Genomic DNA, 25,311 nt, shown 5'->3' with positions numbered 1-25,311 from the left:
TCTCAGGGCAGGGCAATAGTTCAGAACAGGACATCTGTTAAAGTTAACAACACGACCCTTGCCAAAGTAATCAACCCCTTCCTATTTTTTCTTCCAAGTAATGCCCAGGCACGATCCAGAATAGGCTGTATAATGAGCACCATATGAAAGCAAAAAATACCCACAAAATAATGTAACAACAGCAAAAACAGGTCCACAAGTGGCATCTCCTACATTGCAAAGTTTCCCCAACATCAACCAAGGAGAACACAATCAGATGATAATAGCATTTTAAAACATTTAATAATACTCATGGTAAATCCTTCACATGTCCACTTTAATCCTCACAACTCCATGAGGTTGGTGTGGTTTTTGTTTGCTTTTTCTTTGTTGTAGTGAAGCTTGTTTTTATAGAGAAAGTGAGTCAGAGGAAAAGTCATTTTTACAAAGTCCACAGTCTGTGATTAAACACTCAACTGGGTAATTAGCCAAGAAGATAATTGAGTTTTTGGGTTCTTACATGGTAACAACAGCTGCTTTCCAAATTCAGATTTCTTCTCATTTCAAGAGGGAAGGACACATATACAAGGAGAGGTAATTATATAAAGTCACCTATAACCCATGTCTAATATGTTGAGAAGACAGAATGCTACCAACCTGTGTTTACACACGAGGGGAAATAGAAGTCTCAAACTAGCAGTCAGCTCTGGAACACAACTATGAACAGCGACTGCACAGGAAAGAGAATATAATGTGCTCAGGTTCATTCTCTAGTAGGTCTCCCACTGAGTGGGAAAATGCATAGAATCAGAATCTTGGAAAGGTAATAGTTATCCTGGAGAAGGGAGCTATCTCTCAGTAAAGGGGGAAAAAAGTAACAACTTTATAAGGGACCCAGCATCCACACCCTTGGGCACTTACCCAGAGAAGATGATCTATGTTGATATAAACCGTACCTAATGTTCACAGTAGCCGATGATTGGAAATAGCCTAAATGCTCTTCGGTGAATAGTTAAATTGGTATATCCATACAAAGGAATTGATAATGATAAAAAGGAAAAAAACTATTGACTGAATTAAGATGGATCTCAAAGGAATTATGCTAAAAGCAGCCAATCTCAAAAAGTTAACATAGTATGATCTATTTATATAACATCCTTGAAATGACCAAATTATAGAGAATAGATGAGTAGTTTCCAGGCTGGTGGCAGAGGGGAGGTGAATGGGTATAACAAGTGATAGCACTAGGGATTTTTGTGATGGAAAAGTTCTGTATATTCATGGTGACAGTTACAAAAATCTACACATGTCAAAACTGCATACATGCAAGTGAGAACATTTAAAAATGGTAAAATCTGAATAAGGTTTTTGGACTGTACCTATTTCCTGGTTTTGATATTGTACTATATATAGTTACATGTTACTACTGGGGGGGTATACACAAGAATTCTGTACTATTTTTCTTTTTGTAACTCCCTATGAAGCTATAATTATTTCAAAGTAAAAATACCTCTGAAAGCTCTATAATAAGATATCAGAAGACAGGCCCTCCCCTCCATAGAAGGCTATATTACAAAAGACACTTCATTTCACAAAATCTACTTAGCAGAGGATATTTTTTAATTAACCCAATCCCTCACTTCCCATTTGATTACCTGGTATTACTGCTGGTAACTCAACTCAAAAATAATCACAACTTCAGAAAAGAACAAAGTCATTCTAAAGAGAAAATTGAAAAAGAAAATTTCAGATGAAAATGCTAAGAGAAAACACAGTAGAATTCTTTAACAGACTATACTAATATGAATTAAATGTAAATAAGTAATTGCAGATGAGAAAAATATCCAATTAGAAATCCCAGAACTCGGAACTGGACAATGAATATGTGAAATGCTGGCTGACTGAAATCAGGAAAAATCTGGAAAAAAAAAAAGTCTTAGAAATGAAGATAAAAAGCATCTAAAGAAAAAAACAAAAAAAAAGTACGGGTCATGGAAGGCTAAAAGTCAAGAAAATGAAATTCAGATAAAGTGACAAACATAAAAGGCAAAGGAGATTAATATACTAATAATGAACTGGGGTCTCTGAAAATAAGATGGAACAGTGATTCTCAAAGTGGGGTCAGTAAGGCCAATCTGGAGTGAGGCAAAATCTCTAAGACAACTGGATGGGCCTCTTCATCAATTCTGTGCAAAACAAAGATGAGGGAACTGTTCCAGATTTTTAAAAACTAAGGTGGAAAATCAAATGCACTGTATGACCTTTGAATCCTGGTTTTAAAAAGTTAAAGACATTTTGGGATTTTTGAGAAGATTTGAATATGGTTGGATATTAGATGATATTGAAGAATTACTGTTAACCTTATAATGGATTTGTGTTTAGAAGGATGTCCTTAGTCTGAGACTATGTATGCTGAAATATTTAGGAATAAAACATTCTTGCTATTAATTTCAAAGGTTTAGAAATACAAGTAAAAATACAAATATATACACACATATAAGTATAGCAAAAGATGAGCAATTGTTTGAAATCAGAAATAGGTATACAAGTCCAGTATACTATGTTCTCCATTTTGTTTGAAAATATACATGATAAAAGACAGCACATACACATACAATTCACTGTAATATTACAATTCCCGAGTACTTTGGAAAAAATCCACCTAACATATACACTCAGATTTATCTAAGTGGGATTTAAGAAAAGATTTTCCTGTGGTGGGACCCTAGCCTCAAGTAAATAGCATTGCCCCACCTATTTAATCTTAAATTCCATTTCCATGAGTTCTGTGTTCCTTTTGCTCTATTAGGGAATAGAAATTGGGCTTTGTCTAGTGAGAAACATCAATCCACTTGCAAGACTACATCACATTTAAAAAAGGAAACCACTCCATTTTTAGTTCTTTCCTGACTTTTCCTTATACAGGTTTGCTCCAAGATAACATCATTTAACTACTTCATACCAAGAACCTCAGCATCCTAAGCTCATTTTCACTGCACCTTCTCTGCATCATCTTAACTTTGAATCAGTCCAACTTGAAAATGCACTCCTCGACATGCCACCTCTTCCAAAAAGCCTTTTTTTATCTCCCATCCTGATGTGATCAAGCCTCCTTAGAAATCTATGCCACTTTGTGTTGCTGGTGTTCCAGATGTGCAGTAACCTCGACTCTAGCCACAGAGATATCTCTAGCACTCTTACAGCAATTACTTACTCATTTTGCCTTATTTGAAGAAACCTAGAGTTTTGTGTATTTAATTTGTTAAATGGTCACAACATTAAAAGAACTGAGAAAACAGCCTTACAACAGTTATGGTTGATTTATTATCTTTATAATTTGATGAAAAGGCAATGTTTCTTAGATATTTCGTGTACTTCTAAAAAAAATTTTCAATTCTTGGCATTGAAACCTGTAAGCAACTGAGCAGCTTCTGTCTGTATCTAAAATGGAAAAATATGTTATAAATAAATAGTATAACACAGATCAACTTGTGAAATTTAAGTTAGTAAAGTACACTGTAGTTTCCAACATTTCAAAAACAGGATGGCACATTTTAAGATTAAAATTTAACAAAATGGACAGGACTCTTAGAGAACTCTTCCACATCAGTATACATCTCTTGCCTTTTATATTTTAGAAATCTTACTTGGTCTTTTATATATGTCAAACAGGAATAATTCTATATTGTAGCAAATAATTCGTAGTATCTATTTAATAGTAACTACACATTTGCAATTAATGCAAATGTCAATGAATTCACATTTGAAATGAACAGTTTTCAACAATATGCATTTAGACAATTAAACATTTTTAAAGATCTTAATTTACTATTTAATAGTGTCTTAATGGAAACCTATCTACCTTACTTTAATAGAGATGTTTTACCTGTTTATCCTCCTCTGTGTGCACTGGATAATCCTTGGCTTTCATTAGCCAAAAAGCAGCAAGCTTTTTGTTGTGCAGCTTCAAATATGTCTTTCCTAAAAGAAGCAAGTTCTTGCTGTAGAAATTTGGATCCACTGTAAATTAAAAAAAGGAGAACAAATTTATCTCAGAACAGTATTGTTCTTATTTTCAAAGACTTCTTTGGGGTCTAAATTTTAATAAGTTTGTGTGGTTGACAAATGATTAGGCTAACCGGAATTCTATTTTGCTTAACTATACATATCTCAACAAATATTGTAAAGTTATAATTTATTGAGTGTCTACTATGTGCAAGGCATTATATTACACATACTTCTCATTTTTGCAACACTTTTATAAAACAGGTCTCCATTTTGTAGACAGAAAACAGGTTCCTGATAGACTGCAACTCCATAAGGGGTTTTCTTTTTATAATTTATTTTGTTCTCCACTGTATTAATGTCTAGAACAGTGCCTGGAACATAATGTATACTCAGTATATGTCAACGAATGAATGAAAGCATGGTATCTATATATACATACATTTGATCAACATGTACTGAACGTGTGCTATACTTAGGTACAGATGAAATGAAGTCTCTGCTCTTTTGTAATTTCTAATGAAAAGGCGAGATAGACATGAGCACAACTAAACATAATACAAGAATGAGAGAAATGCTTGATAGGTGTACAAATTTTAAAGTGTTACTAGGCCAAAGACAAAAGCAGGTAACTTTTGCAAGGTAATACCTGAACTGACTTGAAAGCTGTATAGGACTTTAGCAGAAAAGTGAAGAACATTCTTGGCTGATGGACAAGTGAATAAAAAAGCCTAAGAATGAAAGCAAGGGACTGACTTCATTAATTCTTTAAATACTCTCCTCTTATCAACCTGGGACTCTCTATATTCAAAACATATTTTTTCCAGGATATGATTTGTGATTAACTCCATTTGCTCCTTAACCCAAAATTGTTTTACTTCTTTAATTTGAACATATTTGTGAGGTAACAAGTTGATGTACTTAAGGTTTCCTTAGGGTTAAGTAAATTCATTCATTCAGCTATTTACTTGGTCATTCAGCAAATCTGCCAAACATTATTATACTAAGCAATGAGGATACTATTGTAAGCAAAAAAAACAAAAGTTCTTATCTTTCCTGAGTTCAGTCTTACACAAAAGTTCTTATCTTTCCTGAGTTCAGTCTTAAGACACGTAAACAAATATTCACTTTATAGAGCAATAAGGGCCATGATGGGAGAAGTAAAAGGTACTCAGAGCATAAGAGGAGCTTCTAAACTAAATACGGGCCACAAGGAAAGGCCACCTGGAGGAAGTGACCTGTAAGGTAAAACCTGGAGCATGACTGGAATTACTGAGGATTATTTTAGCTCTTTAATAAGAGTATGACCTCCAAACCCTTAAGTCTCTAAAGCTGTATTTTTACTTTGCAATTACACTTCTAAGTCCCTCTGAGGAAACTTCATTTCCAGATTCATATTCATGTATGTATGTATAATTAGAGGATATCAATGGAAGGCAGTAACAGAGTAAATCAGATTGAGTCTATTACAGACATAGTTAACATTCAGACACAATTCTTCTGAATGCTTTGCTATCATGAAATTTTTTTAAATGCTTTGCTATCATGAAAGCATTTGAAATAGTCCCTATTAGTAGGTTCTCAATTTAATAAACACTCTTTAATTTTCTTCCAATTGAGTTTTATAGAAATATAATGTTTTACTTAAGTGTATTTGGTAACATATGCTCATGTCCCTTCTCCAGTTTGTGTTATTAATATTTAAAAGGATAAATGTAGGATGGGCTGGTGTCAGTTTAGTAGGCTGGCCATTTCTTTGAAGCAAGAGTGACATGAAACTCTTCACAGATGAAGCTACAATAAAACAAAAACTAGCCTGCTTTAAGACCAGACTTCTAATTTAAACGCCATTCAAAAGGTTGCTAAGAGAACAGACCTTAGGAAAAATTATTAATTTTCTTTGTAACTATATTAAGGTAACAGGTGTTAACTAGGCTTATTGTGGTGATTTCAGAATGTATACAAAAACTGAATGATTAAGATGTACACCTGAAATTGACATAATATTCTGTCAAAAATAGCTCAACAAAAAAGTACTTCTAAATAGCTGTGAAATCTTGAATGAGACAGTTACCTGTCAAAGTCTCCTCTCAAAAAGGAAGGCTGAATTACATCAAATGAAGGACCATTCCAGAACTGAAGCTCTAAATCTGGTAGTGGCCTATTTCTTGCTCAGGTAATCTTTACTGAATAAAAACTTTAAAAATTGTTTGATAATGTCTAGTGCAAGAAGATGTGTATCAGAATAAATAACATTTTTGTTTTAAATATTCCTATTATATATAAAGTACTCATACAAATTTAAAGATTTAGTATGTGAAATAAAATTAATATTACCTTCCTCTGCCCTGTGAAAGTAGCTTAAGGCCTGTTAAAAACAAAGAGCATGAACATAATGAAAAGACTGAAACAGAATCAATATTTTAAAAGCATTTACTTGAGATCTATTCCTGTATTAAATATGTCAGAAGAAATTAAAACATCTTAAAGAAATTCATCAACAGTGAGAGTTAACAAACTGAACATAACACTATTAAATCATCAGAGCACGGATTACAATATGTGGACCACTTTGAGTAGTAACTTGATTACTGTTTAGAACCTGTACCAACCCAGTATCATGTACAGAAAGGAAAGAACATTATCTTGTGAAACTCAGCTATTTTTATCTTTTTCTCCTTAAATCATAACAGTGACTTAGAATAAAAAAACTAGATAAAATCAAAAGCTGATTTCACTCAGTGATAGGTTGTATCACTGAATTGTTTGAAGTCTTTATTACCGTAATTTCTACATAAAATGTTTGTATAACATATTAACTGACAATATCTTAGACATATAACTGATTTGTTATAATACAACTGCTTTTTTCTTAGAATACATCCTTTTTAATTTCCAACTGTGCTCTTATTATACAACTAAATACTCTTTACATTGAATTCTACACTATAGCTACCCAGGAAAAAAAAAAGGTGTTCCTTGTTATGATTCAACTATTGGGAAAGCTTTTTCAACTGCCTATTCCCTCTGAAAATTTTGTGCTGAGAAAACCCAAAATGTTGGCCCAGAAACCCCTTTCAAAATTTTCTTTTTAACAGAAGAAACAAAAGGCCTTAAAAATCTGAGAGAATACAATACAAGCCTTTCAACCCTGCTTTTTAAAGAAAAGTTGTAATTATTCTTCCTTTATCAATGTGAACATGTGACTTTCCAGGTAAATGCCTATTACTGGTACTGAATGTGTACCTAAAGCATGCTGAGTACAGTTGCTGCATTTTTTGTTCTATTTTATGACTTTCATATAGTATAGATTTTAAACAGAAAATGAAGGTAGATTTTAGCCACAGACTATTTCAGCTGACAATCCAGAATAACAGCCTTTCACCTAAAGAATAAAAAACCACTCACCAGTTATGGATAGTAAGTATTAAGCCTTTGTGATTAAGAGAGTTGCACTGGAACATTAGAAATGTGTGCAAGTCCCTCACTGATCAAAGCTCCAGATGTGTGGACACTGTAGAATGGCACTGCAATTAAGAAATCAGTACTAACTTAACAAAGGATGTCACACTACCTCCTCATAGGTGGAACTAGGAGGAGTTGCAAAAAGCACTTTAGCAATTCTTCGTTGATACCAAGGCATTTCAGCAAATGTGTAACACCTATAGGAAAAAAATAACATTTATACATTCAAATTACCTTTTTTCCTTCTTAAAGAGAACTAAGCTTCTTAACAGATATAAAAGGAATCTTCTGTTTGTATGTTTAGACAATTTGTACTTTATATAATATCCACTAGGTTAATATTCATACCTAGAAAATGACTTACATTGATCCATCAATTAGGGTACATCTTGTGATTAAATTTAAATAGTAAGTGACAGACAGTACTAGTAATAATACCACTGAGTATTCACTTTGTACCAAGGTGCTGAGCTAAGTGATTGATTATAAGATAATCAGCTATCTACAATGTGTTAGGATCATTACCCCTATTTTTTACATGAGGAAAATGTAACTAAAACTAACTCAGAGAAGTTTAAAAAATGACAAAACTAAAAACAATATGCAAATAACAATGGCAACCAACAATTTATGTCTTTAAAGGGGTGAAATAAATGACTAACATCCAAAGATCATGACAACTACCTGAAGTATATAGAAAAAATGTTGGATCTTTTCCTAGAGTCTGAACTCAAGCTGGAGATTATATATCATTCATGTTTGCTCCCTAGCACCTTACTTAGTGACTGCCCCTCAATCATTAGTCTTCAATGTTTTGTTAGTTTAATATGTTCTTTATTCTGAAGGATATTTACCTTTCTTTTAAAAGAGTTTGATACAGGACTGTTTACACCATTACCTCTCTTAGAAATAAGACTCTTAACCCAGCAATCATTTAACATATTGGTGCACACTCATACCAGCAAAAGAGTGATGTCGTTAAGCAAACGGAAAGATATTGAAAGATTACACTGTTCCTCAGAAGAATCAGACTGTACTTGATACAGCTTTAAGATACAAAGACCCTCTTGGGTCCTACTGTATAGTCAGATTAATCCAATTTCATTTAGCTTGGTAAATAAGAACAGTCTTTCCCAACAGTGGGAATTTAATGGTCTAACAAAAAGTTTTAATGACTTTTTAGTCTTAGTATATGTTTCTAAATGATCTGAGTAACACGTTTAACATGATCACAATCAAATTTAGTATTTTCTAACAATAGATGCACAACTACTAGTTAATGTAATGGATTACATTCCTGACTACCAAATAATATTTTAAGATATTTTTGCATCTTGCTTTTTTAAAACTACAAAATAAGATATGCATACATTCTACAAATTAAGACCATACTAAATACCACTGAAATATTTAAATAAATTTTCTTACCAAATACCCATAAGGTGAATTGAGGTAGCATCTTTAGGGTTCAGTTCAATTGCTTTCTAACAAGAAATGAGAACATCAATCATATTTGTTTTCTAAACACCAATAAGTACTTTAACTGTATTTGCTGAAGAAGTCATGAACTAAAAAAAATTTTGCAACTGCACTTCTATTCTTCTATGATAATCAATACCAAATTTTCTTCCTCCTCATCTTTAACTGGTTCAATTCAATTCAATACACTATTAATGACTAAAGTTACTTTTTTATAAGGTTCAGAAACTGGCAGTAGGGTTTATCAAAATGAGAAAAATTTGAAATTGGTAAATAAATCTAATTCTGAAAACAGTAATAATCTACAGCGCTCAATGTTTCTTCCTTCTAAACAAAGGAAAAATAAGTTTTTTGGGCAAATCCTGTACCAATATTGAATTCTTTCCTAAAAGAAGAACAAAGTACATGATAATCTTAGAAAGTCTCTTCCTGTATGCAGACTTTGTTCATCTTCCCCATCTATACTTTAAAGAAAAAAATAAATACTATTTATTCACAAAATTTATTAATAGAATAATTATGTATAATGTAAAATACATTCATGAAGTCTCCCTAAAGTTAATGAAGTAATAAAGTTCTACGTGAATTAATGTAAAGCACAAACTACAGTACTTTAAGGAAAGTACTCCTTTTCATTACTTTATTGAGAACCACTGGGCAATATAACAGACTGTTAATCCTATTAAAAATAAAAGGCCCCTTTTAAAAACGGAAACTTCCTAACTTATGCTTTTCTGTAAACCCACATTTTCACTTTCAGTTGGTAATGTGTGAGACACACACTTTTAAATATTCGTATTGATTACCAATGTGGACTTTGAAGCCAGACTACCAGAGTTCAATTCACAGCTTGCTGAATTCTAATTTTTGACCCTGACAAGTTCTCAACTCTTGCTGTGCCTGAGTTTGCTCTTTTTTAGAAATGATGAAGTAACGTACCTGTCTTACAGGGTTGTGGTAAAAAGTTCAATAAGTAACAGGAGGTGTTTAACACAGTAATACCTTTTTATCACTAGCATCATTGTTAGTTTTACTTTTTATAATTCTAAGAACTTAATTTATCCTAACATTGATTAATGTTAGTAGTAGCAGAGGTAATAACTAGAATAAGGCTAACAAATATGACTTGACAGAAATCTTGCTTCAATAATGTGGGTAAGAATCAGCACTACTCTAATCTTTAGTTTTCTGTACATAATGGTGATATGATTTACAGCAAAATATATTTCCAAAGTATATACAACTCATATTCCAGCTAACCTTTTCCAACTGGCATTCCAGTAGAAAATTTAGCCCTACAAATAATTACACGAGTAACTACTTTACCCAATTTACTAAGAACGGTACAGAGTACCATTCTAGATGCAAGGGAGAGGCTAATTCATCATGTAAAATAGATACCTTGGGCTTTGGGGACTTATGGGATGGGTTGGGAGGGGCTATTATTAGAAATCTTGTGTAATTCTTTCTGCCATTAGTTTTAAGTGTCTTCAGAAGCAATCTAAATATAGTAATTCCTTATGACTTTAGATGTAACAGTGGAATAACAATATAAATGATCTTTTTAGTATATAAATACTCAATATTATTATTTTAAAATATGCTTACCACATATACATTTGAGTATTTTTAAAAAACAATGTTTTGTATAAGTCACAGTCCCATTTCCTGAAGTTTAAAGTATACATTAATATGTTTTCTACAATTTTTCATTATTAACATTGCAAGATACATCATGTATTTTTCATCCCAAGGCACAAACTACTTTAGGTGATTTATCTAATGCTGCTAAGCAAATTACTATATTTCAATTAATCTAAGATACCATAAAAATTATGACACATCATTATTTTATGTACCACTAAGAAAGAAAAAAGTGCTTCCTATTTTAAAATATCACTGATCATATAATGCAGTCTGATTTCAAAGGTCTCAAAATGTGGAAAATGTTGTCTATTATTAAATTGTAATGCACACACACACAACTATTGATGCCTGCAATAAGAAGCTAGGTTTTCTGACTCCCAGCCCAATGTTCCTTTACACTAATTAAAAAAAAGCAATTGAGACTATAATCATAAAATTCTGAGAAGCTATTATATTATATAGCATTATTCCTATGTATATTTCCATCACTTTCTCTTTCTTTGTATTTTTGAGATGGTCTACAACATCAAAAGAGAAATAAATCTGCTGTGATTTTAGTGGCAGATTTTTTTGAGGACAATGGAGGAGTGTGTATGTACATCATGAAATACACAAACTCCTAGGAAATTTCTGGCACCTAAAGAAGAGCTTACTAAACAAGTAAATTAAGTTTAGGGGGCAAAATTAAAGCATACACATATAATACACAGAGGTCATAATCATAAATATTACTATTGGGAATGGTATGTCAATTGTGTTAGACTGTTAGATTAGGCCACACCTCCCAGTATTTAGGACCTTGTACAGTCTTCTCCCAGAGAGTCTAGTCTTGGCCACATGGCTTATTTAGGTGATAGGACATTACCAACTGTGATGCAAGCAGAGGTTTGATACAAATTTGTGCACTGGAATGTTTCCTTTGGAACTTTTACTCTTGAAAGCGAGTTATTATGCAGATAAGAAGCTTGGACTAGACTACTAAGTGATGAGAAGTGGAGAGACACCATTGCAGGTGAGAGGCTGTCATGCATATTTCTGTCCCAGCCGAAGCGCAGCTGTTAAATGACCTCAGTTACACCAACTAGGACAGAAGCACCACTGCAAAGTTAACCCACAGAATTATAAGAAACTGTTATTGCTTTAGGCCCTTAAGTTTTAGGTGGTTTGCTATGCAACAACAGATAGGTGAAAAAGAAATCTATTCATAAAACTAGTAACTTTTAAAATTCATCAGTACCTCAAAATGTTCCTTGATAATGTAAGCATTTGCAATTTTATCCTTGATGCCTTCATAATCTCCAACATCACTAATACAGATTGCATACCACTAAAAACAGAATTAAAAAAGGAGTAAGAATAACACTCTTAATAATATTCCATTCAATACAAGATAAAACTGAGTAATTATGTATTCCTCAAAAGTCATTCACATTCAAAAAAAGTTATTGAGAATAAAAATTGTATCAAATATACTGGAATACACAAAGAAGAGTGGACATGGTCCTCAAAGAACTCCAGAACAGGCATACTTACCGGCAACTATAACATAAAGTGCAGAGCAGTGAATCTCTAGTAAAGTTATCATCACAATTGAGGAGGTAATGATTCACGTTTATGGTCAGTATAAATTAAGAAAAATCTGCAACTGAACGACTATCATTTTATTTTCTCATCCTCTTTTCTGGGATCTGTTTCTTCTCCCACATTTGTTGAGCTTATTTCTATGAAAATTTAATAATTAGAATCAGAAAAATTTTAACTAAACTTAAAGTTCTGTTTAAAAGTATTCTCTACCAAAGAAGTATGCTCCACCAAGTTCTTTTGTATCTTGATGTTTTTGAAAATAAAAAAGGATTAACTTGAAACATAAACACACACACACACACACACCACCACCACCACCACCACCACCACCACCCCGCCCCGCCCCCTACCTGTATACACTATGCTCATTTAATCTCCCTTAACAGTTTCCCAGGTGACCAAATTCAAATAACCAGAGGGGTCACATGGGGTTTCAAACCTGGTACTCTGATCTTCTCCCACATAACAGATTTTATTCTCTTATGTATTAAACTATCATCTACATGCAAAGAAAACACAACCATATGGAAGAATCCTAAACATTTTCCCTTGATTATCTTGACATTTAGTTACTACATAGGACTGTTAATTAATGACCATACTAGCAAGATCTAATGGTAGGAGATATGGAGATATGATCATAAATGATTTTTATTTCTATATTTGTACATTGACTTCTATTTCCAAAACGTTTATGGTCAACAATGAGTTTACATTGTTTTCAAAGAAAACTTTCACTTTAAATATTGTAGCCAAGAAGGGGTAACAGATACTAGACTTACCTCCTTGCCTGAAACACTATAAAAGAGACAAAATATAATAAAGATTATCAGGCAACAGTGATACCTGAGAGAAAAGAACCAAATGAGGTGAGCCATCTATGATTGCACCAGCTTACTGCCTTGAAAAATTTCAAAGCTGAAGCCCAGCAAGGCAAAATAGTCTAAATCTGGCAATTTCCTCACTTCAAAGAGAGAGAACTGGGAGGCTGGGGAAGCTCAGGTGGCTAGAATTCACAGAACAAAATACTGTAGAAGGGAGAGCTGATCAGAGCTAGAACCCAGCAGAACTGCACAGGGTCACACTTGAGCATTCAACTGAGTAAAGATCACGACTTGGATACGAACAGACTGCCATAGGCTAGGAAAAGAACCACTCAAAAGAATTAGTAATTCAGAGCTCACAAAGAGCTAAGGAATATCTCTTATAAGAAAAATAAACCCTAGATTAAATGCTACTCTAGTCCTGCCTGAAAACCTTAAACATAATCCAAAAGGATGAAATTGTTTCACAGTAACTCAACCATCTCCCAGAACAAAGCTCAAGAATATTTTTTTCAGTTACACTGAGATATAATTGATATACAGCACTGTATAAGTTTAAGGTATACAGCATAATGATTTGACTTACAAATATTGTCAAATGATGACCAAAGAATGTTTTTAGTTATTAAATATATCTAGCACCCACAAAGTAAAATTCACAATGTATGTCATCATTCCCTAAGCAAAAATTACTAATCAAGTACTAAGGTTTTTACTAAGAGGAAAAAAAACCAAGATAAATGGCACAAATGATAGAATTCACAAAGCCAATAAAACTGTCATTATATTTCATACATTCAAGAAGATGAAAGGCAAACATGTTAAGCAGAGAAATAAAAGGTATTAAAGGCAGAGAAACCACTGGGGAAGATTACTGAACTGGAAGACACAGAAATGAAACTAATCAAAATGAAACACTGAGAAGCAAAAGAATTAAAAAACACACAGACACAGAGATCACCAAGGAACTTTTGAACAATTTTAAGTGTGCAAGACATGTTAATGTAGTCCCAGAAGAAGAGGAAGATTCAGGGAAAGAATCAAAAAAGTGCTTACAAAAAGAACAACTGAACATTTTCCAAATTTGATGCAAACTACAAACCCACAAATCCAAGAAGTGCTATGAAACAGCAGAAAAACATGAAGCAAAGTATACCATGGTACTTCACAAACACTTTATAATTTGTGATAAAGAAAAAACCAGCCAGATCAAAAAAAGACCATTATATATATATAATTCTTACAGTACATATCTTGCTGGTAATAATACAAGCTAGAGGGCAGTAAAGCAACATCTTTAAAATATTCTTTACCCAGAGAAAATACTTGAACAGGTCTTTTACAGTTATACAGAAACCAAAGAATCCATCAATAGACTTGCAATCTAAGAAATGTTAAAGATATGCATGTTGAAGAAATGTTAAAGTCCTTCATGCAGAAAAGAAAATGGTACCAAATAAAAACCTTATTCTCCACAAAGGAATGATGAACACCAAAATGGTAAATGTATGGGCAAATATGGCAAATATGAAGTCTCTTTTTATTTATATCTTCTTAAAAGACAATAGATTGTTTAAAGCAAAATAATAACAATGTACTCTTGGACGTTTGCCAAGAACTTATCACAATAATAGCACAAAGAGCAGTTATTAATATATAAAGTGCTGGATCACTTGAGGTAGATGACTTTATGTATACTATAAACCTTAAGGCTACTGCTAAAACACAGAGTTATAGCCACAAAACCAATAAATAAAATGGAATACAAGAAATGTTCACTATAAAAGAAGGCAGAAAAAAGAAAAAACAAGAAGAACAAATGAAAACAGAAAGACAGGAAAGTTAAACTCAAAAATATTACTAATCACATTAAATATAAATGGTCCAAACATCACAATTTAAAGACAGCTTAACAAACTGGGTTAAAATTAAGCAAGACTTAAAATGACTTAAGCTGAAAAAAGCATAGTAAAGAATTCCAAATTCTACTCTTTCATAGAAACAATGAAAAAAATGATCAGACTGTCAGAATCATTTTTTGGGAGAACTCTAAAATTAACCTAAGGTGTACAGCCACCTGATAATGCTTATTCAAATCAATAGCTTGTTCTTGGTGAGAATAGTGAACTCTGTACGGTTTTTACCTTACTTCAGTACCCATCCCACATTCCCAAACCCAGCGGTAGTTGTGAAAATAGCCCAAATTCCCAATACCAGAGGGAGCAGCAAAACAGACCTCATTCACGGAGAACTGTTCATTATTTGTTTTGGTCTGTCCAGTGGCTCCATGGAAGACTGGCTTAAAGCCTTGTCTGTATTTAACCTAACTTGCCAAGGGCCGCCTGCTAAAGCTGCTTCCTTGGGGGCGTTTTGTGGAACCATTTACAGGCTAGTATCTTAGGCTGCTGCTGCTTCAGGCAACAGACTAGCAAAAGCTTGGGAGGAAAGGCTGGGGAGAGAGATGTCCCTAGGGCTCTGAGAAGCTCCAACAACAAAAATCAGAATATTTCGTGACATGAAAATTTTACTTAATTCAAATTTCAGTGTCCACAAAAAATGCTTTATTGGAACATAGCCATGCTCATCATTTATGCATTGTCTACGGCTGCTTGTGCTCAATAACAGTAGAGTTGAGTTGTGATAAGGGATAATATGTGATATTTTAAGTGACTTCCCCCATTGCTCAGTGCACATGAATCACAGTGAGTTATAACTTGACTGAATTTCAAATGCAATGCACTTTTCCGTACCCATACCATGACACTATACATGTCAAAAGATAAAACAGCCTTCAAATGTCATGCTTTAGAGGTGGAGCAGGGACATGGGACAAGCATTATGATTAGTTTTTCCTGACAATGATGAAAAATGCCAAGATAAAAATAGTAAGAACAGGAAGGACTCCATCATAAGGCTAAGATTCCATTTTAAGAACCAGGGAGTTGGGAGGTAAGATTCCTGACATACTTTATGATGACTGGCCAAGAACGCACTATCCTAAGGCAGGGAAGCAGTCCTAAATGATATGTCCCACTGCTGGAGGGTAACCATTATCTTGCAGAAGATGAGGACCAATAAAGTTCCTTGTGTTAAGTTCACTTTACAGATTATCTAAAGGACTGATCTTGTTAATGTGTCTACCACCGGAGACAGATATCATGAGACCACACATGAGTATATGCTCCCTTGGCCCTTTACCCCATTCTTGAAATCCTTAAAACCCCAAGTCCCAAGCCTTTAATGGCACCTCATCTCTGAATTCACCCCACTCCTGCCTGAGTGTATACCGTCTTACCAAATAAATTTTCTTGTTGCATAAGCCTATCGACCTTCAACTCTGAACTCTTCTGCATGATAAAGATAAGAACTTGCTGATCTCTACCTCCAGTGGAAAATGTCTTTGTCACTTTGCTATTTCAATTTTCTAGACTTAAGCACAAGTCTTCTCTTTCTCTCTCTGCTCTACTAAACAAGCAGGGAAGGGCTACTGAGGTCTCCGATTTGGGCTTCCCAGTTCCTGTCGCCTAGGTGAGCCAGACAGGACTACAGATGGAAGATAACGCTCTGCCCAAAATACTTTCTTTGCTTTAGGTAAGTTCTCAGAACATAATCTCCTTCATTCAGTGCTCTGAGGCTCCCTCAAATCTTGGGATGGTCAGGGCTTAGTTCTCAAGCTATACAGATTCAAACAGACACTGGATGCCAAGATGACCCTGGTTTCAGGAGTTGGCAAGGGATTTGGTCCTATATCCAGCAGGAGTTCAGTGAACTTTCCTTTTCTCTCTCGCTTCTTCCTTGCTGTCTACTGCCTGCATGGCTCTCTGTTTAATGATTTCCTTCCTTACTTACACTTGTCTGATCATGTGAATGCTTTCTCTATCAGAATTAAGAATCTGGGTTGAGGTCTCACCAGGTGTGCAGGGATAGCTCCTCAGATTGGACTGCCCAAAAATACTTTGAAAGCATAGTGGAGTGTGGATTATTTTGTTACTGAATTAGATGGCAAAACATTTTGTTTCTTGTGCAGTAATACCATAATGAAAATAAAAGAAAAAAGAGAAGAAAAGCTCCAACATATCCCTGAGAATACAGAAAGCCACACACATGCTCAGGAAAGATCTGAGAAGGCCCTAAGTTCACCTCCTGCTGACCTTAAGGCTCTTCAGAAGGAGGAAGTAAAAGGCCAAACAGTTTTAACTTGCCTCACTAAGTGTTAAAGGTGTGTTCCAACCCACTCAGATCTTCAAGGCAAAGATGAAAAACATTCTGGTTCCAAGCATTTTAGAAAATTTCTGTCTAATCATTAGCTGACCACTAAGCTAACAGAACAGAGACTTCAGTGACTTCACCTGACAAAGGATAAAGACTTTACAGAATTAGTTCAGAACTTAAACAAAGAAACAAATGCAAAAACAACAAATTCTAGGAGAGAAAAGAATCTGATTTCCAGATTTACAACATTACAAGAGTCAGTATGTCCAGTTTTCAACATAAAATTATAAAACATGCACATTAATAAGAAAGTATGACCATATATAATGCGGGAAAAGTCAATAGAAACTATGCCTGAAGAAGGCCAGATGTTGGGCTTTCTAGACTTTAGGTATGTTCAACCAGGAATTTATGTCTAAAGAAGTAAAAGATAGTTGGAAACATTGTCTCACCAAATAGAAACTATCAATAAAGAGATATAAATTATAAAATGAAAATAAGTAGCTATTTTGGAGTTGAAAAGTACAGTAACTGAAATTAAAAACTCACAACATTGAATTGAGGGTTCAACATGGATTTGAACAGGCAGAAGAAAAGAATCAGCTGGGGGAGGGGCGGAAGATGGCGGCGTGAGTAGAGCAGCGGAAATCTCCTCCCAAAACAACATATATCTATGAAAATATAACAAAGACAACCCTTCCTAGAATAAAGACCAGAGGACACAGGACAATATCCAGACCACATCCGCACCTGAGAGAACCCAGCGCCTCGCGAAGGGGGTAAGATACAAGCCCCGGCCCCGCGGGAGCCGAGAGCCCCTCCCCCCAGCTCCCGGCGGGAGAAGAGCAGGCAGAGCGGGAGGGAGACGGAGCCCAGGGCTGCCGAACACCCAGCCCCAGCCATCCGGGCCAGAGTGCAGGGCCCTGGATACTAGGAAAACAGGGCAGCAAGAACAGTGAGCGGGCACTGGAGGCTGGGCGACAGAGGACATAAGAAAAGCGCGCGACCATTTTTTTTTTTTTGCTTTTTTGTTGTTTTGTTTTGGCGAGCGCTTTTTGGAAGTCTTAAAGGGATAGGGACCCCAATACTAGGGAAACAGGGCAGCAAGACCGGTGAGCAAAGGCCCGAGGCTGGCACCGGAGAATAAAGAAAAACGAACGACCACCTTTTTTTTTTTTTTTTTTGGGTGGGCGTTGTTTTGTTTTGGCGGGTGCTTCTTGGAAGTCTTAAAGGGGCAGGGCGGGTCACTTAATCCAGAGGTAGGGAATCCGGGATCTCTGGGCACCCTAACCCCTGGGCTGCAGGGAGCAGGGAGGCCCCTTACGGAGATAAATAGCCTCCCAGCAGCTCCTGCTCCAACGCGACTCCACCATTTTGGAGTAGCTGCCCGAGCCAGGCCACGCCCACAGCAACAGCGGAGATTAACTCCATAGCAGCCGGGCAGGAAGCAGAAACCCTGTCTGCGAGCAGCTGCGCAGCACAAACCACTAGAGGTCGCTGTTCTCCCAGGAGAGGAGGGCAACAAAGCAACAAGAAAGGAAGTCCTTCCAGCCGTCACTCGTCCCAGTTCTGCAGACTATTCCTATCACCATGAAAAGGCAAAGCTACAGGCAGACAAAGATCACAGAGACAACACCAGAGAAGGAGACAGACCTAACCAGTCTCCCTGAAAAAGAATTCAAAATAAGAATCATAAACATGCTGACAGAGATGCAGAGAAATACGCAAGAGAAATGGGATGAAGTCCGGAAGGAGATCACAGATGCCAGAAAGGAGATCGCAGAAATGAAACAAACTCTGGAAGGGTTTATAAGCAGAATGGATAGAATGCAAGAGGCCATTGATGGAATTGAAATCAGAGAACAGGAACGCATAGAAGCTGACATAGAGAGAGACAAAAGGATCTCCAGGAATGAAACAATATTAAGAGAACTGTGTGACCAATCCAAAAGGAACAATATCCGTATTATAGGGGTCCCAGAAGAAGAAGAGAGAGGAAAAGAGATGGAAAGTATCTTAGAAGAAATAATTGCTGAAAACTTCCCCAAACTGGGGGAGGAAGTAATCGAACAGACCACGGAAATACACAGAACCCCCAACAGAAAGGATCCAAGAAGGGCAACACCAAGACACATAATAATTAAAATGGCAAAGATCAAGGACAAGGAAAGAGTGTTAAAGGCAGCTAGAGAGAAAAAGGTCACCTATAAAGGGAAACCCATCAGGCTAACGTCAGATTTCTCAACAGAAACCCTACAGGCCAGAAGAGAATGGCATGATATATTTAATACAATGAAACAGAAGGGCCTTGAACCAAGGATACTGTATCCAGCACGACTATCATTCAAATATGATGGTGGGATTAAACAATTCCCAGACAAACAAAAGCTGAGGGAATTTGCTTCCCACAAACTACCTCTACAGAACATCTTATAGGGACTGCTCTAGATGGGACCACTCCTAGAAAGAGAACAGCACAAAACACCCAACATATGAAGAATCGAGGAGGAAGAACAAGAAGGGAGAGAAGAAAAGAATCTCCAGAGTGTGTATATAACAGCTCAATAAGCGAGCTAAGTTAGGCAGTAAGATACTAAAGAGGCTAACCTTGAACCTTTGGTAACCACGAACTTAAGGCCTGCAATGGCAATAAGTACATATCTTTCAATAGTCACCCTAAATGTTAATGGGTTGAATGCACCAATCAAAAGACACAGAGTAACAGAATGGATAAAAAAGCAAGACCCATCTATATGCTGCTTACAAGAAACTCACCTCAAACCCAAAGACATGTACAGACTAAAAGTCAAGGGATGGAAAAACATATTTCACGCAAACAACAGGGAGAAGAAAGCAGGGGTTGCAGTACTAATATCAGACAAAATAGACTTCAAAACAAAGAAAGTAACAAGAGATAAAGAAGGACACTACATAATGATAAAGGGCTCAATCAAACAAGAGGATATAACCATTCTAAATATATATGCACCCAACACAGGAGCACCAGCATATGTGAAACAAATACTAACAGAACTAACGGGGGATACAGACTGCAATGCATTCATTCTAGGAGACTTCAACACACCACTCACCCCAAAGGATAGATCCACTGGGCAGAAAATAAGTAAGGAAACGGAAGCACTGAACAACACAGTAGAGCAGATGGACCTAATAGACATCTATAGAACTCTACATCCAAAAGCAGCGGGATATACATTCTTCTCAAGCGCACATGGAACATTCTCCAGAATAGACCACATACTAGGCCACAAAAAGAGCCTCAGAAAATTCCAAAAGATTGAAATCCTACCAACCAACTTTTCAGACCACAAAGGCATAAAACTAGAAATAAACTGTACAAAGAAAGCAAAGAGGCTCCCAAACACATGGAGGCTTAACAACACGCTCCTAAATAATCAATGGATCAATGACCAAATCAAAATGGAGATGCAGCAATATATGGAAACAAATGACAACAACAACACTAAGCCCCAACTTCTGTGGGACACAGCAAAAGCAGTCTTAAGAGGAAAGTATATAGCAATCCAAGCATATTTAAAAAAGGAAGAGCAATCCCAAATGAATGGTCTAATGTCACAATTATCGAAATTGGAAAAAGAAGAACAGATGAGGCCTAAGGTCAGCAGAAGGAGGGACATAATAAAGATCAGAGAAGAAATAAATAAAATTGAGAAGAATAAAACAATAGCAAAAATCAATGAAACCAAGAGCTGGTTCGTTGAGAAAATAAACAAAATAGATAAGCCTCTAGCCAGACTTATTAAGAAGAAAAGAGAGTCAACACAAATCAACAGTATCAGAAACGAGAAAGGAGAAATCACGACGGACCCCACGGAAATGCAAAGAATTATTGGAGAATACTATGAAAACCTATATGCTAACAAGCTGGGAAACCTAGAAGAAATGGACAACTTCCTAGAAAAATACAACCTTCCAAGATTGACCCAGGAAGAAACAGAAAATCTAAACAGACCAATTACCAGCAACGAAACTGAAGCGGTAATCAAAAAACTACCAAAGAACAAAACCCCCGGGCCAGATGGATTTACCTCGGAATTTTATCAGACATACAGGGAAGACATAATACCCATTCTCCTTAAAGTTTTCCAAAAAATAGAGGAGGAGGGGATACTCCCAAACTCATTCTATGAAGCTAACATCACCCTAATACCAAAACCAGGCAAAGACCCCACCAAAAAAGAAAACTACAGACCAATATCCCTGATGAACGTAGATGCAAAAATACTCAACAAAACATTAGCAAACCGAATTCAAAAATACATCAAAAGGATCATACACCATGACCAAGTGGGATTCATTCCAGGGATGCAAGGATGGTACAACATTCGAAAGTCCATCAACATCATCCACCACATCAACAAAAAGAAAGACAAAAACCACATGATCATCTCCATAGATGCTGAAAAAGCATTTGACAAAGTTCAACATCCATTCATGTTAAAAACTCTCAGCAAAATGGGAATAGAGGGCAAGTACCTCAACATAATAAAGGCCATCTATGATAAACCCACAGCCAACATTATATTGAACAGCGAGAAGCTGAAAGCATTTCCTCTGAGATCGGGAACTAGACAGGGATGCCCACTCTCTCCACTGTTATTTAACATAGTACTGGAGGGCTTAGCCACGGCAATCAGACAAAATAAAGAAATACAAGGAATCCAGATTGGTAAAGAAGAAGTTAAACTGTCACTATTTGCAGATGACATGATACTGTACATAAAAAACCCTAAAGACTCCACCCCAAAACTACTAGAACTGATATCGGAATACAGCAAAGTTGCAGGATACAAAATCAACACACAGAAATCTGTGGCTTTCCTATATACTAACAATGAACCAACAGAAAGAGAAATCAGGAAAACAACTCCATTCACAATTGCATCAAAAAAAATAAAATACCTAGGAATAAACCTAACCAAGGAAGTGAAAGACTTATACTCTGAAAACTACAAGTCACTCTTAAGAGAAATTAAAGGGGACACTAACAGATGGAAATCCATCCCATGCTCGTGGCTAGGAAGAATTAATATTGTCAAAATGGCCATCCTGCCCAAAGCAATATACAGATTTGATGCAATCCCTAAGAAACTACCAGCAACATTCTTCAATGAACTGGAATAAATAATTCAAAAATTCATATGGAAACACCAAAGACCACGAATAGCCAAAGCAATCCTGAGAAAGAAGAATAAAGTAGGGGGGATCTCACTCCCCAACTTCAAGCTCTACTATAAAGCCATAGTAATCAAGACAATTTGGTACTGGCACAAGAGCAGAGCCACAGACCAATGGAACAGACTAGAGAATCCAGACATTAACCCAGACATATATGGTCAATTAATATTTGACAAAGGAGCCATGGACATACAATGGCGAAATGACAGTCTCTTCAACAGGTGGTGCTGGCAAAACTGGACAGCTACATGTAGGAGAATGAAACTGGACCATTGCCTAACCCCATATACAAAAGTAAACTCAAAATGGATCAAAGACCTGAATGTAAGCCATGAAACCATTAAACTCTTGGAAGAAAACATAGGCAAAAACCTCTTAGACATAAACATGAGTGACCTCTTCTTGAACATATCTCCCCGGGCAAGGAAAACAACAGCAAAAATGAGTAAGTGGGACTATATTAAGCTGAAAAGCTTCTGTACAGCAAAAGACACCATCAATAGAACAAGAAGGATCCCTACAGTATGGGAGAATATATTTGAAAATGACACATCCGATAAAGGCTTGACGTCCAGAATATATAAGGAGCTCACACGCCTCAACAAACAAAAAACAAATAACCCAATTAAAAAATGGGCAGAGGAACTGAACAGAAAGTTCTCCAAAAAAGAAATACAGATGGCCAACAGACACATGAAAAGATGCTCCACATCGCTAATTATCAGAGAAATGCAAATTAAAACTACAATGAGGTATCACCTCACACCAGTAAGGATGGCTGCCATCCAAAAGACAAACAACAACAAATGTTGGCGAGGCTGTGGAGAAAGGGGAACCCTCCTACACTGCTGGTGGGAATGTAAGTTAGTTCAACCATTGTGGAAAGCAGTATGGAGGTACATCAAAATGCTCAAAACAGACCTACCATTTGACCCAGGAATTCCACTCCTAGGAATTTACCCTAAGAACGCAGCAATCAAGTTTGAGAAAGACAGATGCACCCCTATGTTTATTGCAGCACTATTTACAATAGCCAAGAATTGGAAGCAACCTAAATGTCCATCAGTAGATGAATGGATAAAGAAGATGTGGTACATATACACAATGGAATACTACTCAGCCATAAGAAAAGGGCAAATCCAATCATTTGCAGCAACATGGATGGAGCTGGAGGGTATTATGCTCAGTGAAACAAGCCAAGCGGAGAAAGAGAAATACCAAATGATTTCACTTATCTGTGGAATATAAGAACAAAGGAAAAACTGAAGGAACAAAACAGCAGCAGAATCACAGAACTCAAGAATGGACTAACAGGTACCAAAGGGAAAGGGACTGGGGAGGATGGGTGGGTAGGGAGGGATAAGGGGGGGCAGAAAAACAGGGGTATTAAGATTAGCATCCATAGCGGGCTGGGAGAAAGGGGAGGGCTGTACAACACAGAGAAGACAAGTAGTGATTCTACAACAGGTTGCTACGCTGATGGACAGTGACTGTAAAGGAGTATATAGGGGGGACCTGGTATAGGGGAGAGCCTAGTAAACAAAGTATTCGTCATGTAAGTGTAGATTAATGATTAAAAAAAAAAAATGCAGTTCCTATGTGGTGACCTCTAATGAGTTCTACACAATGATATAAAGGACATATAAAAGTGTAGGCAAAGGATCTGTTTGTGTTTATACAGAGGATCAAAGCCTAATTTGGCTACCCCAAAAATGAACTAAGATACGATATGAAAAAGAACTTCCAACATCAGCACTCTCGGGAAGACTCATGACAGAAGATGATCAGAAAAAAAAAAAACTTCAACAAAGATCCACGCACTGTCACAGGTGTAGATGCACACATCCCACCAGTTCCTGGACTTGCCATGGGAAAGATGAAGGAGATATCTAAGCTGGCCTGTGCATGCAGTAAAACAAAAATTGGACTGGATCTATACTGTTGGAACTCAACCAAGAATTAGGAGAAGTGCAAATTGTAGCACTCCAAAATCTTACAACCACAGACTATTTATCGTTAAAAGAACATATGGGATATGAACAGTCCCCAGGAATGGGGTGTTCTAGTTTATCTGAATTCTCTCAGACTGTTTAAGTTCAGTCGGACAATATCCACCATATCATAGATAAGTTTTCACAAATGCCTAAGGTGCCTAACTGGTTTTCTTGGTTTCACTGGAGATGGCTGGTAATTACAGATATGCTTTGGTTAGGTAACTATATTCCTATTATGTTAATGTGTCTGCACAATTTAATTAGTCGTTTAAAACCTATCCATGCTGAAGTTACTCTACAAGAAGTTATGTCAAAGAAATAATCAATCTTCCCAGGTTTTCTTCTGCCTGCTACTTCTATAGCTTTTCTTCTTCCTACCTAATCACAACCTTTAAATAGAACTCGTGCCACATGTCGAATTTACCGAGTATCATAATTCTTCCAAGTGGTAAAGACACCTCAAGACAAATGCTGGGCATAGAAGCCACAGGGCATAAATATGCAAAGTAAAAAGCTAACCTTTTCAAACAATAAGGCTTCCCTCTCACTTACCAACTTAGCATTTCCCTGTATGGCCCCGGAAGATGACTGGTTAGCCAGAGACGGGTAAGATTCCTCAAGGGAGGAACAACCTAAGACAGGCACAGTCGCAGGGGGGCCATCAGGTGAGAAATTGGGGATCAACAGAGGTGAGGCTTAGAACCTCACCCCCCCTGTTCTGAGAGAAATCTTCTGCATACGTGGATGTTTTATTGCCCTGGTCTAGCTTGGATTAACACATAGTCTACAGGCACACACCTGATCATCTACATTTGCTCTCTTACAACACTAAACTCTGTTTTCTACCTTTATCTCGTATCTACCTACCACTTCAGCATTTTATTAAAAATAATAATAATAAA

General features: G+C 36.2%; 1 protein-coding gene across 4 annotated transcripts in view; it reads right to left on the bottom strand.

The window, feature by feature from the left end:
• Positions 1-3,284: 3,284 nt before the first annotated feature.
• Positions 3,285-25,311, bottom strand: part of RMDN1 (regulator of microtubule dynamics 1) — a 61,491-nt gene continuing 39,464 nt past the window's right edge. For 2 of the 4 annotated variants that reach the window (XM_036925096.2, XM_036925100.2), the window contains exons 5-10: positions 11,813-11,902; positions 8,878-8,933; positions 7,559-7,646; positions 6,322-6,352; positions 3,866-3,999; positions 3,285-3,420 (exon numbers count right to left, since the gene is read on the bottom strand). In XM_036925096.2, coding sequence (XP_036780991.2) covers positions 3,370-3,420; positions 3,866-3,999; positions 6,322-6,352; positions 7,559-7,646; positions 8,878-8,933; positions 11,813-11,902 — 450 coding nt within the window. In that variant the 3' untranslated portion in view covers positions 3,285-3,369. Of the gene's footprint in view, positions 3,421-3,865; positions 4,000-4,426; positions 4,501-6,321; positions 6,353-7,558; positions 7,647-8,877; positions 8,934-11,812; positions 11,903-25,311 lie in introns of those variants that run through there. The other 2 variants (XM_036925098.2, XM_036925097.2) reach the window with 2 other exon arrangements.

Source organism: Manis pentadactyla, chromosome 3, assembly GCF_030020395.1.
Source record: "Manis pentadactyla isolate mManPen7 chromosome 3, mManPen7.hap1, whole genome shotgun sequence".
NCBI classification, from domain to species: Eukaryota; Metazoa; Chordata; class Mammalia; order Pholidota; family Manidae; genus Manis; species Manis pentadactyla.
This window is presented reverse-complemented; position numbering and strand designations above follow the sequence as displayed.